Source organism: Drosophila pseudoobscura, chromosome 4 (genome assembly GCF_009870125.1).
Source record: "Drosophila pseudoobscura strain MV-25-SWS-2005 chromosome 4, UCI_Dpse_MV25, whole genome shotgun sequence".
Classification (NCBI taxonomy): Eukaryota; Metazoa; Arthropoda; class Insecta; order Diptera; family Drosophilidae; genus Drosophila; species Drosophila pseudoobscura.
The window spans coordinates 29,847,471-29,869,187 of record NC_046681.1 but is presented as its reverse complement, the minus strand read 5'-3'; the positions used below and the strand labels follow the sequence as shown (position 1 = coordinate 29,869,187).

Below are 21,717 nucleotides of genomic sequence, written 5' to 3'. Positions count from 1 at the left end.
CACGGCTGTGTTTATCTGTGTGTGGGTTGATTTATCTCTCTGTGTGTGTGTGTATAGCGATCTGCCGGGAGTCCTTTCCGTCTGGGAGTAGAGCGCAGAGCCATTTGCCGTTTGTCGGAATTTCCTGGTGACTTTTGGGGGCTGGGGCGGGGTTACAGGTAGAACTGTCACCCACTTGAATTTTCTCCGTTTCATGGGAAAAGCCCTCTCTCTCCCTGTCTCCCTGTCTCCCTCTGTCTCTCCGTGTCTCTGTCTGTTTGTGGTGGGAATTAATTATGCAGGCGTATCATGGCAACATCATTTCCAGCCAGCCTCCTCGCGCGCACACCCTGACACAGACCCACGAGCCACACACCCACACAGATGCAACAAACTAACAGGGACACACACACACACACACACGCACCGCCGACACATCCTTCCGCCTCCGCCTTCCACTCCCACTCCCACTCTTTGCCGTGTGCGGTTTTCATTTGTGAGCTCTGCCCGTGGAGCATTCCGCCTGATCCTTTTTGGCTGTTTGCCGTTGCCACGCCCACGCAACGCTTGTTGCTGGACTCCTTGCTGGGACACCCCCCGGCGAGGGTATCCAAAGGGGTATTCGGGGTGTTGTATTCGTGAAGAGGCACGAAATGAATCTTTCTTTCTGGAATCCGAATAGTGGGTATCTCACTGCCGCAACGCTCTTCTTTTTGAGCATCCTTCATGGTTTTTCTTGTGTTTTTTCTTTGTTTGCATTTCATGTGATTTCCATGTGATTTCACTGTCCTGCCAGCAATCAATGGGTGGCACTGGGTGGGCGATAGACGGGGATGTGGACGCATTTCAAAAGTCTCGAGACAGCGAACCATCTCGGCTGCCATTTATTGCAGTTTTAATTGATTCCATTTAGCTTCCTGTTCCTGCTCCTGCCTCCTGTTCGTCCATGGATGCACTCGAAAATACACCTGCATCCCCCCTTTCTGAGTGGCTGTCTCATGGTGGCGCTGTCATCAGCGTTAACCCCTTGGGGCGCCCCCTGCTGCTGCTTATAAATTCTATAAATTTTAGATCATAATGTGGGCAAGCGGCCCTCGCTGCCGGCACCCCCCCACCTGGCGCTCGTCGCGTTGTGTGTGCGTGAAAATTACATCTGCTCGATGCTGTTGCTCTCCGCCTGCGGGCGCCTGTGGGTGGAACCCGGGTCAAGAGATGAGCTACTATTTGTTATGCATTTTCATTAGTGCAAACTTTCCAGCTTAGGCGCTGTCATTAGCACGAAATTGTCTGCCAAGATTGGGGCTCGCAGGTGGAGCTTTGAGTTGGTTTTTAGTTGGAAACTCTTCCAAAGAGTAATCATGATAATGCTAAAAGCAACTGGAAGCCGTACCACGGCCGGGTACTCGGCATAATTTGTCACTCAGACGTCCTCCAAAGGTTCCAATCTAATGGATCCGCAGGACAACGGAGCTGTCCAGATATATGATAGCCAACAAGATGCACAGATGTTCTATGGCATTAGAGAATCATTCATGGCATGAAGATGCTCCGAATCCACCGCGATGTACTGATGCCTTGGGTCCACGAAGCAATGCCTTAGTGACCTGCAATGCACTGCCTTCGGCGATTGCATAAATTCAGGTTTCGCTTCGACTCATTAGCCGCAGTTTGCACTTTCCCCCACTCACTTTCCCCGGGCATGGAACTCATTGGGCCACAAGCTCCTTTAGCGCCGGTCTGCTAATGAAGGCCCCCCAGCCCCAGCAGCAGCCCCAACCACAACCCACATCCCACACCCTGATAGCCCCTGCCATGGGGAAACCATTAATTATCCATTGTTTTTTGTTCACTGTCGTATTTATTTGGATTTTTGCATAGTAGTAATATTTTTCGTTTTATTAGTAATGATTTTTGTGTTTTTGTTTTTTGCTCAACGTTTGGGTTCGCTTCTAGTTGTTTTTATACATTAAAATTTATGCTAAAAGTTGTAAATAAAATCATTTTGAAATGTTCTGTTGCCTTGTAATAATTATTCGTACATATATATTTGCTTGGTATTTCTGTGGCGGCATCTATGGATGGTGTACAGATACATAGATACTCGTAGATTGCACAGATTTATGGAAATATTTATGTGACATTTAGCATTGCATTGAGATTTACTGTTGTGTGTGTGAGTGTGTGTGTGTGTTTTATAAATATACAGATAAATTTGAGCAAATATATGGACCGCAAAGTATGGCAAATAAACGATAAAAGTAGATTAAATAATATAGTATGGAGAATGGAGTAGCATTACGGAACATTAAACGGCTTATTGTGTCGCGGGCTAAATGCTAAATAAATTTCATAATCATAATAATTGAATTTCCCCAAAATGCATTCGCATAAAAAATACATTGTTCGGAAATGATTAATTGAGCTCCTCGCTCCTCGCTCTTCGCTCCCCGCTCTCCGGCAGGCAAAATGTCATTAATATGCAAATGATATCCACTGAGGTCTAGTACTATATTTATTGCCAAAGTTGTTGCATTTCGGGTGATGCTTAAATTTAGGTTTTCGTCTAAAATATATATATACAGTGCTGGAACTATATCGATAAGAATTAAACTAAAGAGTTGTGCGGTAGAATAGAATAGAAGCTACAGTGTGTGAGGATTGTTCCCCAAAGCTGAAAGCCATTCCACAGATGCGAATCCCTACTCGTGCGGTGTGAATGGCAAAACGGACTCGGTTGCTGGGTGAATGGCAGCCTTCAGCTTTCGGGAGTTTCTTTGTAATGTACTGGATGTATAGTATTTGCTTAATTTAGTTTAGTTGAGCTATCAAAAGATTCAGATTCGGATTCGGGGAATAAGCAAGAGTTCACATTCATACGAGGACGAGTATCGAATCGAGTATGGTTTATACATTAATCCTTCACTAGACTCGCGGATATATTTTTTAATTATTATTTTCTATAAGATTTATGCTTCTGTGTGTGTGTTTGTGTGTGTAAATGCCTTTTGTTTTTGTTTTCTTGAATGTTTGAATGCTTGAATGTTGGGCAAAAAGAAAACAAAATTAAAATTTGACTAGAAATTAAATATGTAAATTTAATTTTGTTTGCGATTGTGTGCGTGTGTGTGTGCGTGTGTATGTTTATGCGTTTTTCTTTGTTTTAAAACTTATCTAATAACTAATAACATGAATAATATATACTACATGTGTGTGTGTGTGTGTGTGCGTGTGTGTGTTCGTTCGTTAATAGGTAATTAATATATATATTTAATTTGTAATTTTAATGATTTGTGTTCGTTTGCTTGTCGTTTATTATAATTAAATAACATAACATTAGTTAATTAAAACTAAAAACGCAGTCAATTTATATATTTGGAATTTATCATTTTCGTTCTCTTAAAACCCTCGCATAACTCCATCTCTCTCTCTCTCTCTCTCTCTATAGAGCGCAATACGAGTACGTACTGGCGTAATTGATGTGATTGAAACATTTATGAACAATTCTATTTTTCTTAGTGGATTCAAACATGCGCGAAAAAGTCTTGTTTCATGTTTGGCTGAAGATACTTTTTCGTTCTTTACAGATATTTTAGTTGGGGGAGACTTTTGGGGCAAACAATTGTGGCTGTAAAAGATCTAGTACACAATCAGCAGATATATATGTATCTGTAGTAGTATATATGTAGGTATGTCCGGGGTATCTATCTAGATAGATTCGTATGGGATTCGTATAGGATATGCAACTAAATTCACTTTATTCTGTTTGAATGGAAATATTGGGTGTTGTGTTGGATCCTGCGGCCGAGGCCTTTCCATCCCTGGCTCTGCGACTCTTGCCTTGAATAATACTTTTCCAGGTTTTCTTGAGGGGGGCACGCTCCTGGCGCCCCTTACGACATGGCGTTGTAGACAGGCTGCTCGTGCTGCTTGGGGCAGCGTCCGTGCTTGTCCATGTAGTGGCCGTACTCGCAGGTCGGGGGCTTGCAGCCGCCGTGCTTTATGCACCTGAAAGGGCCAAAAGAAAGTCCGGGTAGAGTCGGAGGGCAGTTGGAGAGAGGGGGAGAAGGAAAGGGGCCCCCTGGGGCATGACTCACTTGCGATCGTCCACGGCGAAGTGCTCGTTGCCCCGCTTCAGCCAGTCGCAGTCGTAGTTGCCGGAGCTGCAGTCGCAGCGGCACTGGCCGTTGTCCTGCAGGATCACCTCGAAGCTGCGCGGACAGGTGCAGCTCAGGATGGTGGCCCGCACAATGGAGGTGCTGGCCAGGGCGACGGCGTCCTCCTTGAAGTTGGATCTCTCAATGCAGTGGCACTCGGTGTGGTTCACGAAGGTCCTCTTCTCGATAATGGGTCGGTGCTGTTTGTTGCTTTTCACCTGTGAATCGGCCGGAAAATGGGGTGTTAAGTCCGTAATCAGTATCTGCACTGCAGCCGTATCGTATAAATTGTCGAGGCATTAATTATGTCAGCAAACTATTTGCATATTGAGCCCCCAACTGCACAAGGCCCCCCCCACTTATCTGTGTGTGTGTGTGCATCGGAGCTGACAGTTCCTTAAGCCGACTGCTCATCAAACTTGTTGTCATTGTTGCCACATGGCTCGTTGTCGCTCTGTAGCTATAGCTCTTGTAATTCTTAAATGAGTTGTCAGTCGTCAACGGCAGGGGCTTAGTCGGATACCGAGAAGCGGTTTTTTGGGGGGAGATTCCACGTGTGCATGGTAATCTTTTGTATCCCCACAGAAGCCCTTGGAGCGCAACGAAATCCCACAGTTTTGCCTGCAAACTTTTCGAATTAGAAGCCACCCTCCTCCGGCCTGGCCATGGGGAACCCCCTTTCGCTTGGGCGGACGCCTCTGTCCAGCAGCCATTAGCAGACCACAAAACTTCTACAGCTGCCGAGTTGCTGGGGATTGGATTGCATTGGCACTGAGTTCTCTGGGTCTCGAGACTCGGAACTGGGGACTGGGGACTGGGGACCCATGTCTCTCTGCCACTGCCACTGCCTCCTCCACTGTCCCTCCTCCTCGCTCGAATTTATGTGTGTGTTGCATGACAAGTGCAAAATGATGAAATGCGTATGAATTGCATAAATTAAGTTGAATTCGTTTAATTAAAATAACAAGTTGGTTATTAATCAAGGCCCAGGCACTCATCCAGCTGAGGAGGAGTCGTAGGAGGAGCAGCAGGAGGAGCAGCAGGAGGAGCAGCAGGAGGAGCAGCAGGAGGAGCAGGAGCAGCTGGAGCAAAAGACAAACATTAAAGACGACCAGGCAGAAAAATGCGGCTGAAATGCGGGAAAGTGCTGTGAAGCATTTGAGTTTTGATTGGACGCATTCAAGCGGAACAACTAGCAAACAAAAAACCCGATAAGGTGACAAAGCAAAGAAGGACGAAGGACGGGGGCGAAGAAACCACGACTTCCCACCAAGATTCCCTGAATGTATTTATGAGAGTGATGCAAATTGAGTTTTCGGGTAGTTTGCTCCTTGCGGTGTGGTTTTTTGGCCAATGCTTATGCAAATGCTCTCTCGAATGCAAGGAATTGAAAAAGTTTTCCGGCAGAAAGCTCCCCCGCCCCTCTGTGGGCTGCGGCACAAAGAATGCCATCGTGAGAGCCTGTTGAGGGAGCTGCTCGGAGAAGCCTTGAGAAGCAACTGAAACTGTGGCCCTTTTTCTTCACTAAGAGCAGCAGTAATTGCCGGAAACGGAAGTGCAAAAGTGCTGCTGTTGTTACTTTAACCCCTACGCTTAACCCAGCACCGCCGCACCTCCGCACCGCCCCCTTTTGACCACATTTGAGGGGAAAAACTGCACTCAAGGGCTCCTCCGGCTGTGTGCTGTGCAAATATGCAAAACTATGCCTATAGCATGATATATAACCGTATTGTTTAGAGGTGGAGCTGCAGAGGGCGGGTTTATTTCCAAGATGGCTTCTCTAATTGAGGTTAGGTTTTTATGCATGCAAATGCCAGGCATTCTTCCTCCCCTTCCCCCCTGTTCACCGTCCTCCTGGGAATGTGCGTGTGTCCCTGGGTGTCCGTAGAGGCATGTGTCCGTTTACAGCCATGTGACTTGAGCAATTAGTCAGTTATTGCTCGGTTTGCTCCTAGAAGGACGGCTAGGGGAGGTCCTGCCAGCTAGCTGAAGTGCGATTAAGTCGGCAGAATGTGTATGAAATGTTATTCCTAAATTTGCATGTACTTCTCCAAGAGGCGTTCCCTTCCCCTCGTGTTGTGTTGACCCCAAACAATGGTCTGTGCTAAGACCCAAACTAAGCCGAGCACTGGACGGAGAGTGCATAGAATATAGCCGTAGAGGTTCCCCTGGAGGATTGCGGCTTGCTCACTTGCCAAATGGAATATTCAATTAGTTATTTTCTGGGGAATGGATTCGATGCACCTTCATTTGGCTTGGATTGAAGGAAACCCTGCCTGGAAAGGGTGTGCCCCGCGCCTGAAAACTTAAAATGAAATGGCTTAACTTATGGTATCACATGTCCTTAATTATCCCTCCCCCACGAAACTTTCCGCACTCTTGTTATTCCACTTAAACGAAGCCCGAAACTTCCTTCTGCCCCTAAAAGCGCCTTCGACTGAATTATTCAGACTACACTGGAAATGTGGAGCCCGTCCCCCTCTCCACCTGCACGGAATTGATGAATTTTGCTCGGGAACTTTGAACTTTGGCCAATGAATCGTTGAACTTCTGCAGTAAACACACAAACAGCCAAGCCAATGCCTTCTTCGGATCATTCCGAATACTGGATAAGCCCAAAGAATGCAAAACGGCAACTGTCATCAGGATTTCTGGCGAGGTTTGACAGCAGCAGCAGAGGCAGAGGCAGAGACAGAGGCACAGAGACCATTGCTCATCCATTTCAAAACGGGACCATCAGTGGAGCATTAGAGAAGCTTTCGCCATAACTGCTTGGGGTCCTGCAGGTGCTGCTTTCCCTGCTGCTGCCTTACGTGCTCGCAATTTGCATTTGCCCCGACTCTGCGTCTACACTGGGCAAACGATATGTGTGCATAGCCTAGTAGAGGTATTCCTCGGATTATCTGCCACCCAGCACACCGATGGGCGCTGCCGCACGACGCGTGTAGCCAGCACGAATGCAGAAATCAGCTTCCCGTAGCCTTCTTCCCTGCCTCGTGCCCACACACTCTGCCTCTCTCACAGAGTGGCTTATTAGTCCAACTCCCTTTTGGCGCAGTGCAATACTCCTGCACCTGTCTCTGTCTCTGTCTCTCGCTCTCTCCCCTGCCCCGCCTCGGGACACACGTGTGCTCTGCTGTTGTCTCTGCTGCTCTCTCCGCTTGGCCTGGGGATTTATGCTTGGGAAAATTGCATTACGCAGCTTGGACCGGCGGCGGATGTGTCACGAGAGAGAGCCACCCACGAAGCCCGTTCCCCAATCCCCGAGCCCCCCTGCACTGCTCTCCCCCCGCCTCCCGCAGCTCATGAATGCTCATCTGGAGCTGATTATGCATGGGCCTAGAGCTAGCCACATTTTGTGGCAAATTAATTAAATCGCCTGCGTTCCGGGGGAGGACATGGACAGTGGGACATGGCCATAACCATTTGCCTGTCAGCCAATTGACTTTTACTTTGGTCTTGGCCCCAGCTTTGACTTTGGTCTAAACAAGCAAAACTTTGTTTGTTGGCTTTGCGTTTGGCTTCGGCTTCGGCCTCGGCTTTGGCTTTGGCTTTGGGTGAGTGTGGGTGGGCGTTGGCTTTCACGTTTAGAGGCTTTTGATTTCAGCTTTGCTCTTCTAGCCACAACTTCTCCTGGCTGTGGCTGTGGCCTGCTCTGGCCTGCTCTGCCCTCCTCTCCTCTGTCCGCTATCCGCTGTCCTGCCGCCTTTCGGCCTGGGTGAAAGTTGAGTGCATTGAACCCCGGAGAACCGGGAGGACCATGCGAGCAACTCATAAATCTCTCAACGCTTGCAACATGTGGCCCGGGCGGGGCGTGTGGGCGTGGAGTGCATTGCCCCGTGCTGAACGTTCCACAATGCAGAATATTCCCCCCTTTTGCATCGTTTTTTGTCTCGAAAAAGAGCGAAAATTTGCCCAACATAAATTATGTTTTGTTCAAATGTTTAACCTTTTTTCAATGCTCTCTCGTGAGGGTATGGGGACTCTGACGAGGTGTTTGGAATTCAGAGAAGAACACCTTCAATACAATATGTGGCAGGGAGATATCTGCATGGCAGATACCTTTATATATTCCTATATAGATAGAAAGAACGATCCTCCGCAAGGTCAGATCAAGTTCATCCAAATCGGACAGCAAAAGGGTATCTGTTGGTAGTTCAGGGCTCGCTCTACTCTTGTTGGTGGCATCCTCTCCGTCTGGCTATCTCTCCTCGCCTCAGGGCCCTCCTCCACCCCGATCCCTGGCTGCTGCCCTGTGGTGCCTCCTGGTGCCCACTGGTGCTCGGGTCTCAAGCTGTTTGCCTGCCACTTGACACCTCTCAATGACAAACCGCTGCGATGGGCCCCCGCTCCCGCTCCCGCTCCCACTCCCCCCCGAAGCTCGTGCTGTCTCTTCTCCAGACTTTTCAGCTGCTTCTTCCAGCCCTCTTCTGCTTCTTCCTGCACTGCTTATTCTTGCTAAACTGCTTCGCCCCCTCTTGCTGTCTCTCCCCGAACGGCTTCTTTAGCTCCTTCTGGTTTTTGTTGCACATTTTCTGTGTGTGTGGAAGCTTTGGAATGCCAACAGCTTTGAAAGGCAGCCACAGCTTCCTGAACCTCCTGGCCAGACATACTTTTTGTCTGCTTTATGGCTTGCTTTCTAAGGATAAGGGAAGGGGAATCACAAAGGACACTAAACTTTCTTTCGCCCATACACTACCTCTGAGGGCGGGTTCTATTCAAATGGTGATAGAGCCTGGCATAAGAGAGAACTATTTTGCTAACAATTACGATTTATTACCACTAAAGAACAGCAGATTTAGTCGCTTAATGGAATATAAAGATAGCTGCTGCAAACAGCCACAGCCGGCCCCATTTTCAGGCAACTCCCGAGCTCGTAGTGCTCCCATGATTCGATGATTCCCTGTAGGTACTGTAGGGTCCATCGATTGATTACCCTTTGTGTTGCTTCGAAGATAACTCTCTTGGAATACTCTTTCCTCCCTCAAGCTTCCCATTTATCTTGTGCTCTATCTATCATCTATCAAGGTTTTTGCCTCCCTGACGAAAATGTTAAATTGCCGTACAATAATTTGTGTGGTTTCTGCTCCGAACTTTTATTGGATAATTAAGCGGGGGAGCTGCTCTGCCTACCATCCTAACCACGTTCATATGTGGGGAGGCTTGTCTTGTTCTTAAGCATTTTGCGGCTGCCCTCCCCCCAGCTCCCCCTCCCCCTCCCCCTCCCCGGACTTCCATCCCAATGTGTGTGCGCATAAATCTTGAAAGTGGAAACTTTTTGCGGCAAGCGCAGCATAAATATTTGAAAATTAAAAGCCATCCGAAGAGTTCAGAGAGTTACGAGCTCCTTGGATGTGTCTGCCCGCCTCGGAGGCACTCGGAGGCACTCGGAGGGAGCGAAAAAACGTTGCAGCTGCAAAAACGGCGCCGGAGAAGGGAAATTTATGAAAGTTCTGCAAAAAGAAAAGGGCTTTTCATAATGGAAAACTAAGCAAATGCAGGCAAAGCAGTAACGGGATTTGCCCTGAGAAATAATGAAGAATAAAAGGAAAAGGGCATATGTTTGCCTTCCAAAAGAAGGTCACAGGACATGTCGCGGCGCCGAGGGATCCGAGGGATCTGAAGGAATGGCGTTTTTTATGGCTCACGTTACTGTTGCCAGGCAAATTGGTATTTTCTTTCTGAGAGGAACTTGGCAAGGGAGTTGTCTTAGAGTGGAAATTTAAAGTTGTTCAAGTCCACGGCTTTTATCGAGCTTCAGCTCAGTATTTCCCCCACTTGGGCCTTCTTTTTCCATATAATTTGATCTCCCATTGATCCACCTTGAATCCACACCTCGGACTCCATTTCAACCGTCGTTTCCCCTCGATGTTGTCGGATATAATTATCATTAATCCATCAAATCACCAACAATCCAATCTGCAGCATATTAAAATGATAAAATGATACAAAATGAGCTTCCTCCCTCTTTCAAATGCTTAATTACATTCTCAATTTCCACATATTCTCGTACACTCGTATCGAAAGCTCGTTATACAACAAAAAGCAGCAAGAACAATGTCAGCCAACAGCCACTGCCACAGCCACAGCGACAGCCGAAGAGCAACAACAATAATCATATCATGGAGCATAAATCACCAAACAAATTGAATTATCATTGCGTCATTAAAAAGTCATTTCAGTCAAAAGCCCACGGAAAAAAGAAGTACGTTTATACCCACGGAAAAAAAAGGTAAAACGAAAATAAAGGTGAAGCGATATAATTATGTTGCAATATGGCGCCCTCAAGCATGACCTACGCCCACGAGCAACATTGAGAGGAACAAGAGCAACGACAACGACAACGACAATTACGGTTGAAGGTGGGGGATCGAGAGATTGAGAGATGGGGAGGTGGAGAGAGCAGTAGCGGCGGGTCATTAGAGGTGGGAATGGCAAAAAAGAATAGATGTGCTATACGATAAATGATATAGAACTCGATATACACTCATATATGCCCATCTGCATGATGCTTCGATTTCTAAAAAGGGATTTATTTACGGGAAATAGGTAGAGCATCACATCACTTGAACAGTTGGGGATATATTCCCCAGAGGACTCATAATTACCAATCCTCAAACCGAGTTTAAAATGGAATCAATTGGTATATCACTATCGATTTATGCCTACAAATCCTAGAGGTCTCCCATGATATTCAGTGCCTAACTGAGTAAGTTATCGCGCACTTATCGCATTGGAAATCGGAAAAATTATCGATATTTCCACCATCTCTAGTTCCCTCCTTTCAGAAGTCAGCGGCGATCGAAAGCGCGCGCGTGCTCACCCAAAGCCCCAACACAGGGAATGCGTTTGCTCCGATTCGTACTCGCAGCAGAATGGAAATTGCTTTAATTGTATTTCGGTTTTTGGAGCTGCACCCAAGCGCGACATTTGAACGAAAGTTTCTACCGCCAGACCCAAGGGCGTGGCCCATTAAAGGGGAATTAATAGAAAACTGATGTAATAATAATAGTGCTCGTAAATGCCACATGAAGCGAAAGCTTTGAATGGAGGAGCTTAAAAGTGATGTGTGTACGAGTATGTTTGATGCGGCGGCTGCTGATGAAAGGGGACACTTTTAATAGACGGTTTTTTGGTACAAAAGTGGGCTACCAGAGGGAGGAAGGATGATTTATTGGGGATGGTGGGGAATCGGCTTACGACTGAGCTGCTTCTGGTGTACGACCAGTGAAGCTTCAATCCCCACAGAATAAACTCAAAGAGAGCTATCCCTCTCTAATAGAGAGTCGAGAGTCTCTTGATACATATATCTTAGTCCTATTTTGTTTGTTTTATTTTGTACTCACGAAGAAATGCAACTCAACGTTGTGGGTGCTCTTGGCGGCACAGATCTGGGTGCGGCTGGGGCAGCAGCCGCTGTCCTCGCTGCAGCGGTGCAGGACGGTGCAGTGGGGCGTGTAGATCTTCGAGGGGTCCTGCTGGACGCGCTGGCAGCGCGGCTGGGGCACGCGGCAGGTGGCGTCCGCCATCACCTGGTGCATGTGGGCCTGGGCCAGGGCTGCAATGAGAATTCCCCGTTACTCTCTGGGCCTCCCTCTCCCCCTGTGGCGTGTGGACTCACCTCTCTCCCGCTTCTGCATCAGGGCTTGTTGTCGTCGGGCCTTGAGCGCTGCCTCGGGCGTGCCCAGTTGCTCCTCCTTCCTCTGCGTCAGCTTTCCCGTTATGTAGTTTGGCGAGTAAATGTTTTCCACATCCTGCAAAATGGTGGGGCAACAAATGTTTAGTATACGTTTGTTCATGCCAATTGATTGTAAGGAACGGCGGTAGGGGGGGTATGTGGGGGGTATGGTACAAAGGTTGTTTATGTTTTTGTCCCCCCTGGGCCTTTTCTAGCCCCCCAGCACATCATTCACATTACGCATACGCCGGGCGGCACCATAAAAGTTGGCTCACATTAATAATGCCACCATTTGTGCCGTGCGATGACAATTTGTCACAATTTTTATTGTCCACACAAGGAGGCAGGGGGCAGGGGGCAGGAGGCAGGGAATAGGTGGAATAGGTGGGCACAGATTGAGGGAACATGCCAGCTGAACATTAACCAGCAGTTGGACACACAGAAGTTCATAAACTAGGAATTCATGTGCACGCAGACGGCACCGAGAAAAACAGCAACAGGGAAAGGCGGGGTGGGGGGAGGGGGCCCCACCCTCCACTAACAGGCGCACAATGGTGGCACGCTTGACAGTGAAACTGGGATACCCTTACTTCTGTGCGATGGAGTGTGGATTGAGTACTTCCGACTAGCTGAGAGATCTAGAAGAGTCGATAGTGCTATGCTTAGATGATTCATTAAGCACTCCATGAAGGGCACTCCAATGAATCTCGGAGTTGTTTGACAACATGCTGGACTTATTACTTGAGATAATGATCCTTCCATTGATCGGGTTTGGGATGCAAACAGAACCATATCTCTCATCTGCCAACTCCACAAACGATTCGAGATGCCTTGACCTCTTGAGTGCATAACAATGGCAACACGAAACAAATTGGCATTCAAGGCAATAAATACGACCGAGAGAACAATAGAGAAGGAATTGTTGGACATGGACATGAACATCGACGTGGAGCCGGACGTCCAGCTGGAGCTGAAGCTGAAGCTGGAGCTGGAGCTGGGACTTCAGGGTCCAGAGACGACCGGTCAACCACGGACCACCAGAAGCAGCGGCCACCAACAGCAGCAGCAGCAGCCACCAACATCGAGACGAAGTAAAAATGTTGACCAATGCGCACAATTGGCAATTTGTGAAGTTAAGCGAAATTAATGAGCCGGCAGTGGCCTCCATATACTGGCCTACCTATGTATATATAGATATATGTACTGTACAGTGCGGAATGGAACGGAACGGAACACAAAAAACCGTAAATTCCGTAAATGTGGGTGGGCCAATGGCTAAATAAAAGGCCCAAACAGAGCAGCGACGCACAGGCCGTGGAAGTCTGTTCATTAGTCACACATTCGGGAGAGGAACGGGGAAGGAGAGGAGGTGGATGGTGGCTGGTCGCTGGTCGCTGGTCGGAGGGGGTCTGCGGTACAAGGTGCTCAAGAGCAATTGGCATAAATCTTCGTCTTGGGCTGTGGTATTGCTCTTGAGCTGCGGCTCGATGCTCGGACGCTCATTCTCATTCTCATTTTGGCTTAGCATTTCTGGTCCATTTGGCCGGGCCGAAAACAATGGCTCTTTGATGTTGGTCAATGATTTTTAGCGGTTTAACCTTGAGGCTTATGAATGGGCCCTCCATTGTTGTATGGCCATCTTCCATCTCTCCCCCTCCCTCTGCCCTTGCGGCTTACGGGGGATTGCGGAGCCTTGAGGTGTGAAGCCTGACAAGAATGTGGCGTTAATGCTTGAGTCTTGAGTAGACGGCATTTGGGTCTTTGGTTTATGGCCAGGTAGATGCCCATTTGTTCATTGGTTGGCCCCACATTAAACGTTAACGCAATTTGATGCGATAGAAGAGATTACCTTTGTTTAATGTGCAGATACTTGAGGAAATTGGATCATAACTTGAAATGGAGATGGCAATGGTTGGAGGATTGTTACTCCTGGAGATATTTTGGATCTGGGACTCGGGATCTCCTTCTGTATTTATAAATCTCCTCTCGAGCGGATCCATTGGCTTGTGATATATTTCGTGCTCTCCGTCGCTCCATTTAAATGGAAATCCCTAATGAGTTATGTCCTCGCAGAGAGCAAATTCCAGTGGCAGGAATGGGAGCTGCTGCCGCCGCCGCTGCTGCAGGAGAAGCTATCTTCAATCAGTCGGCAGAATGCAGGACCCAGGACCCGGGACACCCTTCCAAGCCGAATCCGACTCTCGAGTTTTTATCTCATTTCACAAATTGCATTTTCTAAAATCATTTTTCCTGACCCGTATACTTCCGTTTCCCGCCCGTTGCCACCCCACTTCCTGCGTCTACGTCCACGTCTGCGTCTCTTCAAAGCTGCCAAGTCTCGCAATTAAATTTGTGTGTTTTTTTTTGCTTGCCTCAACTGCTGTTGATGACACTTCAGTCGGTGACGTTCGTCGAGAATTTATCACCTTTAGTGTGCCATCGCCATCGCGAGAGCCCTCTCTTCCCCTCCCCTCCCCTAGCCCCCTCTCTCTTCTCCCTTTGAGGCGTTTGCTGCTGCTGCTGTTGCTGCTGCCACGCCTCGTTTGTCAGCTTCATTCAATTTTGAAAACTGCAATGCCAGTAAAAGTGGGGCTGGCTCCGAGAGGAAGCTGATGCCAGACAAGCTGCCTTTACTTTCATCAAACTTCTGGCATTTGACGCCGCTCCTCGCTCCTCTCTCCTCGCCGCTCCCCTCCCCTCCCGATCCGCTCCTCTGGCTGCTTATTAAAAACTCAACCGCCTGGGCTTCGCCTGCTCCCCGGCGTCTCCTGCTAGACACTTGGCTGTCGAGTTGAGTGCTGAAATATTGCTGCCTCACTGGCAGGCGGTGGCTCCCCCGACCCCCCGGCTCCCGTTCTGCTCTGTCTGGTGGCCACCGCCATCAGAATGCGGAGCCAGACAGCGATGGTGGAGCCAGGGATATCATATCAGAGTTGAATGCTTGTATTTATTAGCTGCATGCTAAATTGACTCTACGAGGAACGAAATCTCTCTCTTTTTCTCGGGGGAGCTGAAAAATGCCGAAAATTTCCGCTGCATACTTTTCGGGGGACATGCAAATATTGCACATACGCCACGTGTGACGCCAGGAATGCTTTGGCAGGCAAGAAAACACAGGAAATAGATAAAAGTCGTTCTCCAGTTGAAACCCAAAGAAAGTTTTCCATTCGAAAGTTTGTTTTGTTGGGAGGAAAAGTGAAAAATAAATTCTATCCCCAACAATGCCATGGAAAATGTGGGTTCGCTTGGGTAATTGTTGTTTACTTATCATCTGTGTGTCTCCCCCTCTCTCCCCCCCTCTCCCTTTCACTTTCATTGTTACCTGCTTTGGCCTGATGCGTTTTGTTGCCTATAAATTGTATCTGTTGAACTTTATAATGGCAATGAAGTTGATGTTTTTACGAAGCAATTTGCTCCAACTTCTAGCTGTCTCTTTCTCTGTCTCTATCTCCACTCTCTCTCTATCTCTTTCGCTCTTTTTACTGTATTTCTTCTTGTTCCTCAACTTTTCTGCTACTGTTTTCCGTGCACAACTTTTTCTTCGGAGGCCGAGCGCATAAATTTTTATTATGAATGCACATAGTTTTCCTCGTTTGAGTTGCAGTCAGTGGCAGTGGCAGTGGCACTCTCCCCCTTCCCCTCCCCCTCCCTCTCCCTCTCTCTTTGTGTGTGTGGTGGTGCGGTGTTTGTGGCGCGAATCTGTGGCTCGGTTGGTGGTGGAGCTCGGTGTGGTTACTGTGTATTTGGCAGCTATTTTGAAACATGTTTTGCGGCAATTCTTTCTGCCCGCTTTGCGGACTACTTTCCGCCCATAAATATCGCCTAAATGAAAAGTTGTGGCAGCAGCTACAACAGCGATTTGTGGCCGCCGGAGTGTGGCACGTTATTAAATTGATGCTTAAATACTCGTGCATCCTACGAGGGCGGAACTCTTGGATTTCTGCAAGGATATCCTCATGTAAATTGGAGTTCCCGCCCTTGGAGTCACCTATAATTTAATTAAAACATTCCCCACACTTTCCGGGTCACGCGAATACACGTGTAATTTGCTTTTCACTGAATAAATATGGTATGTACGTATCGTATGGTGTGCCATGTATCTTTTCCGTTATATATATGTTGCTGCGTCAGCATTTACGCAAATTTCCCAGGTGCCTTATTTTTCATTCGCCATCAGCAGAGGCAACAAAAGCAAGGTGGAAAGCACCGAAAAAGCGCAACTTAAAGTCCTTAAAGTCCATCAAATGAATAATAAATGTTAAACCGAATGAACGATGGGCGCTTTTCCAGTTCTCGCAGCGCCAAGATCTTTGCGGGGCCTTAACTCGGTTTCGCGCATCAGCCACGAGGGAATGTCCACACACGCTTCATTCTTCGTCGGCTGTGTCCGCCATTAAGCAGGTTAATGCTCGCCCCACCCCTCCCCCCCCTCCCGACTCGTGTATATGTATCCGTGTGTGGGGCGGTTCACAGGTATCCAGGCCCTGGTTATGCATCGCTCTGCTTGTCATCTGCAGTGGCAGGAATATAACAACAGCCGGGAGGAGGTGAGGAGGTGAGGAAGGGCGGAGGGGCAGGGCTCTTTTGTTAAACGTCAGGCTGCATTACAATGCAACTACAGCCCCTACATTGGCCCCGTGTCCCCCTCAGTGCTCCCTGCTCCCTGCTCCCCCATTGTTCGAATTAAGTTTGGCGCACCTTGCTGGCTCGGCTCTGTGTTGTAACTGACCCTGCGGCGTAGTGGACGGCCGGACACGGACCGGACTGCGTGCTGACCTCACCTAACAATGGTCTCGCCCGAGCCCACAGTTTAATGCGCCTTTGAAGCGGCAGGGGCAGCGGCACGAGGGAGGGGCAGCGGCAGGTCCCCCATGTGCCACAATAGTCTGAGGGAATTGAGAGGCCTGTCTATTTGTGAACTTTCACTCGGGCATCTGTCCGACAGTCCAGCAGTCCAGCAGTCTATCTGTCTATCCATCTGTCTCCGAGGAATGTTTGCTTTGGAAGGGCACAAAGGGCAGAGGGCAACGTGGGCGGGAGACCTCCTGGCCTCCTACCAGCTGTCGGATGTAGATGTGAATTATAGATGTGTCGGATATGGATTCAATTTAGGATTTCAACAGCTGGCATACACGTGTTCTAATTGATTACCTGGAATCGATTCGGAATACATTTTGAGGATGAAACAAGCCTTGACGTCTGTCATTGCCATTAGGTGTGATTTGTTGTACATAAAATGGATATTTCGATCCTCCCTAGTCCCCAAAAGAGAGTTCTCCAGGACGGAAAACCTCCCATCATCTTTCACCTGTAATTGTATCTTTGAGAAACTAAGGAACTAAAACCCTACAAAAACCATGGCCAGAAATGGCAGCCTGCTTAGCCAGAGAACTGCTGAAAGTCTCATTAATTAGCCCTGGCTTCTTGGGAGCTGCTGGTAGTTGTTGCTGGCAAAGAAACCTCAAACAAGGACAACATTAATGACTAAGCAGGCCTGGCCGCAGAGGCGCTCCACTCTGCCGTGGCCACCTCTGGAGCCCCAACTATTTTGCAATGCAAAGCGGCGCAAAAAACCGCAGCGGGCGCCAAAAGTTTACTTTGCATAGATAAAACCACAGAAATACTTGCCAACTTTGCGATGTCTATCCCTATCCCTTGTGCTCCCCGATGGCATGCCACAGCGTAGCAAATCCTATCTTCCTCCCTGTGCTAAGTGTGCACCAACCTGGACATGTCCAGGGTCCAGGGTCCAGGGGCCTGCCGGGGGCAGAAGCTTCTCACATGCTTGCCACAGAGCACAGCCAGAGCACAGAGCACAGAGCGAGCGGCAGCCAAAAAGTGTCAAATTTATGAACGGCTTGCAAAACAAATTTAAAACTGCATCGCCAGGGCATGGCAGGTCAGACCAGGGCCAAGGGGCAAGGGCTATGCACGGGCTGGCAAAAGTTTAAAGTCCTGCCTGCTTTTAGGCGAAAAACACAGACCGCAAAAAGTTGCCGTTACAAAAGTACAGTACGCCAAAAAAAAACTAAAAGAAGGGTGTGCCCAAAAACCAAAATGAATTTTCAGTGTTGCCAACTTTTTGTGGGACTGTTGCGGAAGGGTGGAGAGGGTGGAAAGGGCGGAGAGGGGGGAGAGGGGGCGAGGGAGAGTGCAAGAGTGCAAGAGTTACGCATATTATTTGCTCAGCGCTCGCAAGGGGCACGAAGGACTGTTCGTGGGGCGCTAAACTAAACGCTTGCCATAAATTCATTTAGTAAGGCAACACTGGCCATAAATTCCCAGCTATCGATTGGACCGGAAATCCAACGCAGATTTCCTGGAGGAGCAGCGAGCGGCAAGGGGAGGATGTCCGAGTCCGAGTCCGGGCAACGGCAAAAAACCAGCAAAATACACGCTACAAATGCCAAGGGCGATAAAATAGTTTATGCCCTTCGATTGCACTGAAGAGTAACGAAGGATACATTAGCTAGGACACAGGGGATGCCGAAGCGCAGTGGGAGGCGATCGAGGGAGTGGAGTATCCAAGGACTCGCCTCTCCAACCGATCGAAAGATGGTTTCACTGCAATCCAAGGGAGATCTGAGTGCAAAATCCGTCCTGAGGGAGATATCTAGAGACATTAGAGTATATCTTTTACTCCTTCATGGCGGAGAATCTTTTATCACCTTCTATGTGGTACTTTTTTGTTGCCACAACTTTCTGTTGCAGTAATTTTGTTCCATAAATCAGATTTATGTTTCGGCTGCCAATTGGGCGGGGCCGAAAGGGTTGGCTTCGATTTGGCCAGAAACATGGCAACAATTTGGGGAGCAGAAAAAAGAGAAACAACACAAACAGCGAGCAAGGCGGAAACGGAAATCAGAGCGCCATTTCGATAGGGAGGCGGAGAGAGAGGGATGGGCGGGAGGGAGGAAAGAAGAGGAACTCGTTTACAGGTCCCACTCCTCGTTATGAATGTGGCAGCAATTAAAGGCCAACAACTGGCGCGACAAAGATTCATTGGAGGTGCGACAGTTAGGATCCAGCGGACTCTCATTATGACCTTTTTTGGGTTGCTGCGAAAAAACTTAATATTAATGACTTGCTGCGAAATTAATTTCTTCACTTGACTTTCACTTGGTCGCGTCTGAATCGGCAATGCAGACGACGGAATAGATCCCCTTCCCAGTGCCAGTCCCACGCCTTCCCCCATGTACTCCCATGTTCCGTGGACCCGTCCTTGCCGCCCATCCAAGTGGGTCAACATTGATTTCCGTCTGTTGATGGCCAAAGACGACGCAGCTCATAAATATTCCAAGCGGCACGCGCTCCTCTCGCCAAACAACCGCACTCGCAGCAATCTGCCCCGTCAGGCCCAGTCCCTGGCTCAAAAAGTGGCAAGACGAGGCGACAAAGTTGCTCCGGGAAGCGGGATGCGGCCAGCAGTCCGGGGCACAACTGGAGCTTGTGGCATTGATTGAAAATAAATAAATTCGTTCAGTTCGCTGGGGATCTGGTCAAGACCAGACGGCACTAGGGATGCTCAAGAGACGGGACTGAACAATATTTCTGGGGAGACTCCCCCATGGGGGAATTGCAGAGATATCCTTTAAGAATTTAAGAGCTGTGTTGATAAATGTTTAAAAGAGGGAATGGGCTTCCTTCCAACTATTTAAGATATTATTCCAACAGCGATATTCGAAAGTTATGGAAGATTTGTCTCCCTTTGTCGCTGTCGTTTATTAGCCCTTCTCAATTCTTCAACTTTAAGGCCTCAGAAGTCCCTCTCTTCTCTCCCTAGAACTCTGTCAATCAATTAAATTTTCAGAACCATTTTTAAGTGCATAAATTCCAGGCAAAGATTCATCTTTCGTTCGGAGTAATTCCTGGAAAATGGTGTCCTCACATGCGAATCTCTCGCCGAGTGTCAGTCCTGAGTGCCCCTCGTGCCGCACATCCTCCTGCGGTGGCCTCAGCGTTTCTTCGGAAACGCATATTTCTTCATTTCATCTTTTCGAACATTTCTTTGCCTCCGTCTTGCCTTTGCACACACATTATTTTCGGATGCTTTCCGCGGGTTCTTCCCGGCGAAAGTGTTTCGCATGCATATTTAATGCCAGTTTATGGCAGTTCCACCTCCTCTGCGGGCACATCCTTCAGCCGGCTCGGCTCGGCTCTCTGCTCAATGCTCCCTGCTCCTCTGGGATGCTGCAATTTATTGATTTCATTCGGGTCTTATTCAATTTTTCATTTTCTTAAACATTCCCTTTCATAATTCGCCGAGAGGGCCTTATCGCTCCGTGACAGGCCGTGGCAGAGACAGAGCTTAAGTTGCCTTGAATAAATGATGACGACGAGGTTGCCAAATGCCTGTCGAAGGGCTTGAGATCCACGAGCCACGAGGCCGGGGCCGGGGCCGGGGCCCAAAATTAACATTATCGCTGCTCTTGGTGTAAAGTTTCTTGAGAAATTTGTGCAGGCTTTTATTTTGTATTTTACCAAGGCACAGGAGAGGATGAACACGGGGTGGGGGTGGGGGTAGGGGTAGGGGTAGGGGTAGGGGGGCATGCTCAAGTCAACATCAATTGCCTTTGATTCTGATTTAAGGTTCATTGGCTTGGTTCTCAGCTGAATCCCCCGATGCCCTGCCCTGGAGCCCCCATTCCTTTCATCTCTTGTATCTTTGGGCTCCTCTGAGTATCTTTTTGTTCGTTTTTCTGGGAACTTTAGTTCTTTTCGCCTGAGTGATTTCATTAGCCACAAAAAACTTTCAATTGATTGCTGATACACAAATATTTTTCGACAGCTTCCGATAATCCGGTGGCTAATTGCTCCCCCTCCCCTCCCCACTCGAACCAGTGTCAACGGCTGCCCCAAGCTGCTTGAGATTTCTCCGCTCCTCCACGCTGCCGCCCGCTGTTATCATTCCTGAGTTCCGTTGAAGTGGGGCTTGGTCTGGGGATGTACTGGGAGGGGAGGGGGGGGTTTATCGTACATTAAACCCGGAGAACAAGTGCCGTGTCTGTTGGTCCCAGCTCTCAGGGGGAGCCCTGCAGAGCGCCTGCACTTTGAACTTTGTCTGAGGTTTGTTGCCGGTTGCTACCCTTTTTCCCCCCCTCCTCACCGCCTTTTTCTTCGTTCGGAGATGTTTGCTCTAAGTAATTGAATGGCTCCGTCCCTGGCTTCTTCGGCTTCATCTTCGGAGTCTTACAATTATCTGTACTGTAAATGCAGTTCCCCCCAGTCCTAGCCCTGCCTCTACTCTTCTATCTGTTGCCCCTTTCCACCCTTTGGTTATTGTAGTTGCCGCCTTTCCCTTCTCTAATGGAGGCTAATGAACTGTGGCCACGAGGGGCAGCAGGAGCAGGTAGAACCTGTGCGTGTACACAAATCTAATTAGTAAAGATGATGACGATACAAGCAATCTGTGCAACTGTGGCCTGGCTCCTCCGGAGATCCTTTGTGAAGGTGCAGCGGAGAGGGATATTAGGGCACGCCGGAGGAAGGGTAGTCTCTGGAAGCCTGGGGGAAACCCTACAGACACCTACCTTATCACATTTCTGTGCTGCCAGGTGTTTGGATACTGTCATTCCTTGCAATCCATCCACTTTGCTGCATATCTTCCGACTGCATTCATCACTGATGCAACACCATTTCCAATATCATTCCCTGCTCTGATTAAACATTAAACCCATAGAAAAGACTCCTATTAGCACTTCAATTGTGTTCCTTTTGACTTTTTCAACCATAAAACTTGTGTGTTTCTTGGGCAAACAGAAGTCTGTTTGTGCCACAAATTCAGTAGAAAGTGAAGCAAAGATAGCAAATAGCAGGCTCCAATGGGAGCCCTGAAATGTTTGCCATATTTATAAGCAACATTCGTTATAAGCTGCATTCGACAGCTGCTCACTTGGGCCCCTCCAG

General features: G+C 48.3%; 2 protein-coding genes across 6 annotated transcripts in view; one reads left to right on the top strand and one right to left on the bottom strand.

Moving 5' to 3' along the window:
* LOC6903295 (dynein-1-beta heavy chain, flagellar inner arm I1 complex) overlaps window positions 1-21,717 on the top strand; it is a 106,973-nt gene that overhangs the window by 39,679 nt on the left and 45,577 nt on the right. The window lies entirely within an intron of this gene.
* Window positions 1,855-21,717, bottom strand: part of Pvf3 (PDGF- and VEGF-related factor 3) — a 70,722-nt gene continuing 50,859 nt past the window's right edge. For 4 of the 5 annotated variants that reach the window (XM_015180182.2, XM_001357105.4, XM_015180180.2 and 1 more), the window contains 4 exons: window positions 11,755-11,887; window positions 11,480-11,691; window positions 4,074-4,351; window positions 1,855-3,984 (listed from right to left, as the gene is read on the bottom strand). In XM_015180182.2, coding sequence (XP_015035668.2) covers window positions 3,870-3,984; window positions 4,074-4,351; window positions 11,480-11,691; window positions 11,755-11,887 — 738 coding nt within the window. In that variant the 3' untranslated portion in view covers window positions 1,855-3,869. The remainder of the gene's footprint in view (window positions 3,985-4,073; window positions 4,352-11,479; window positions 11,692-11,754; window positions 11,888-21,717) is intronic. The other variant, XM_033381101.1, reaches the window with a different exon arrangement.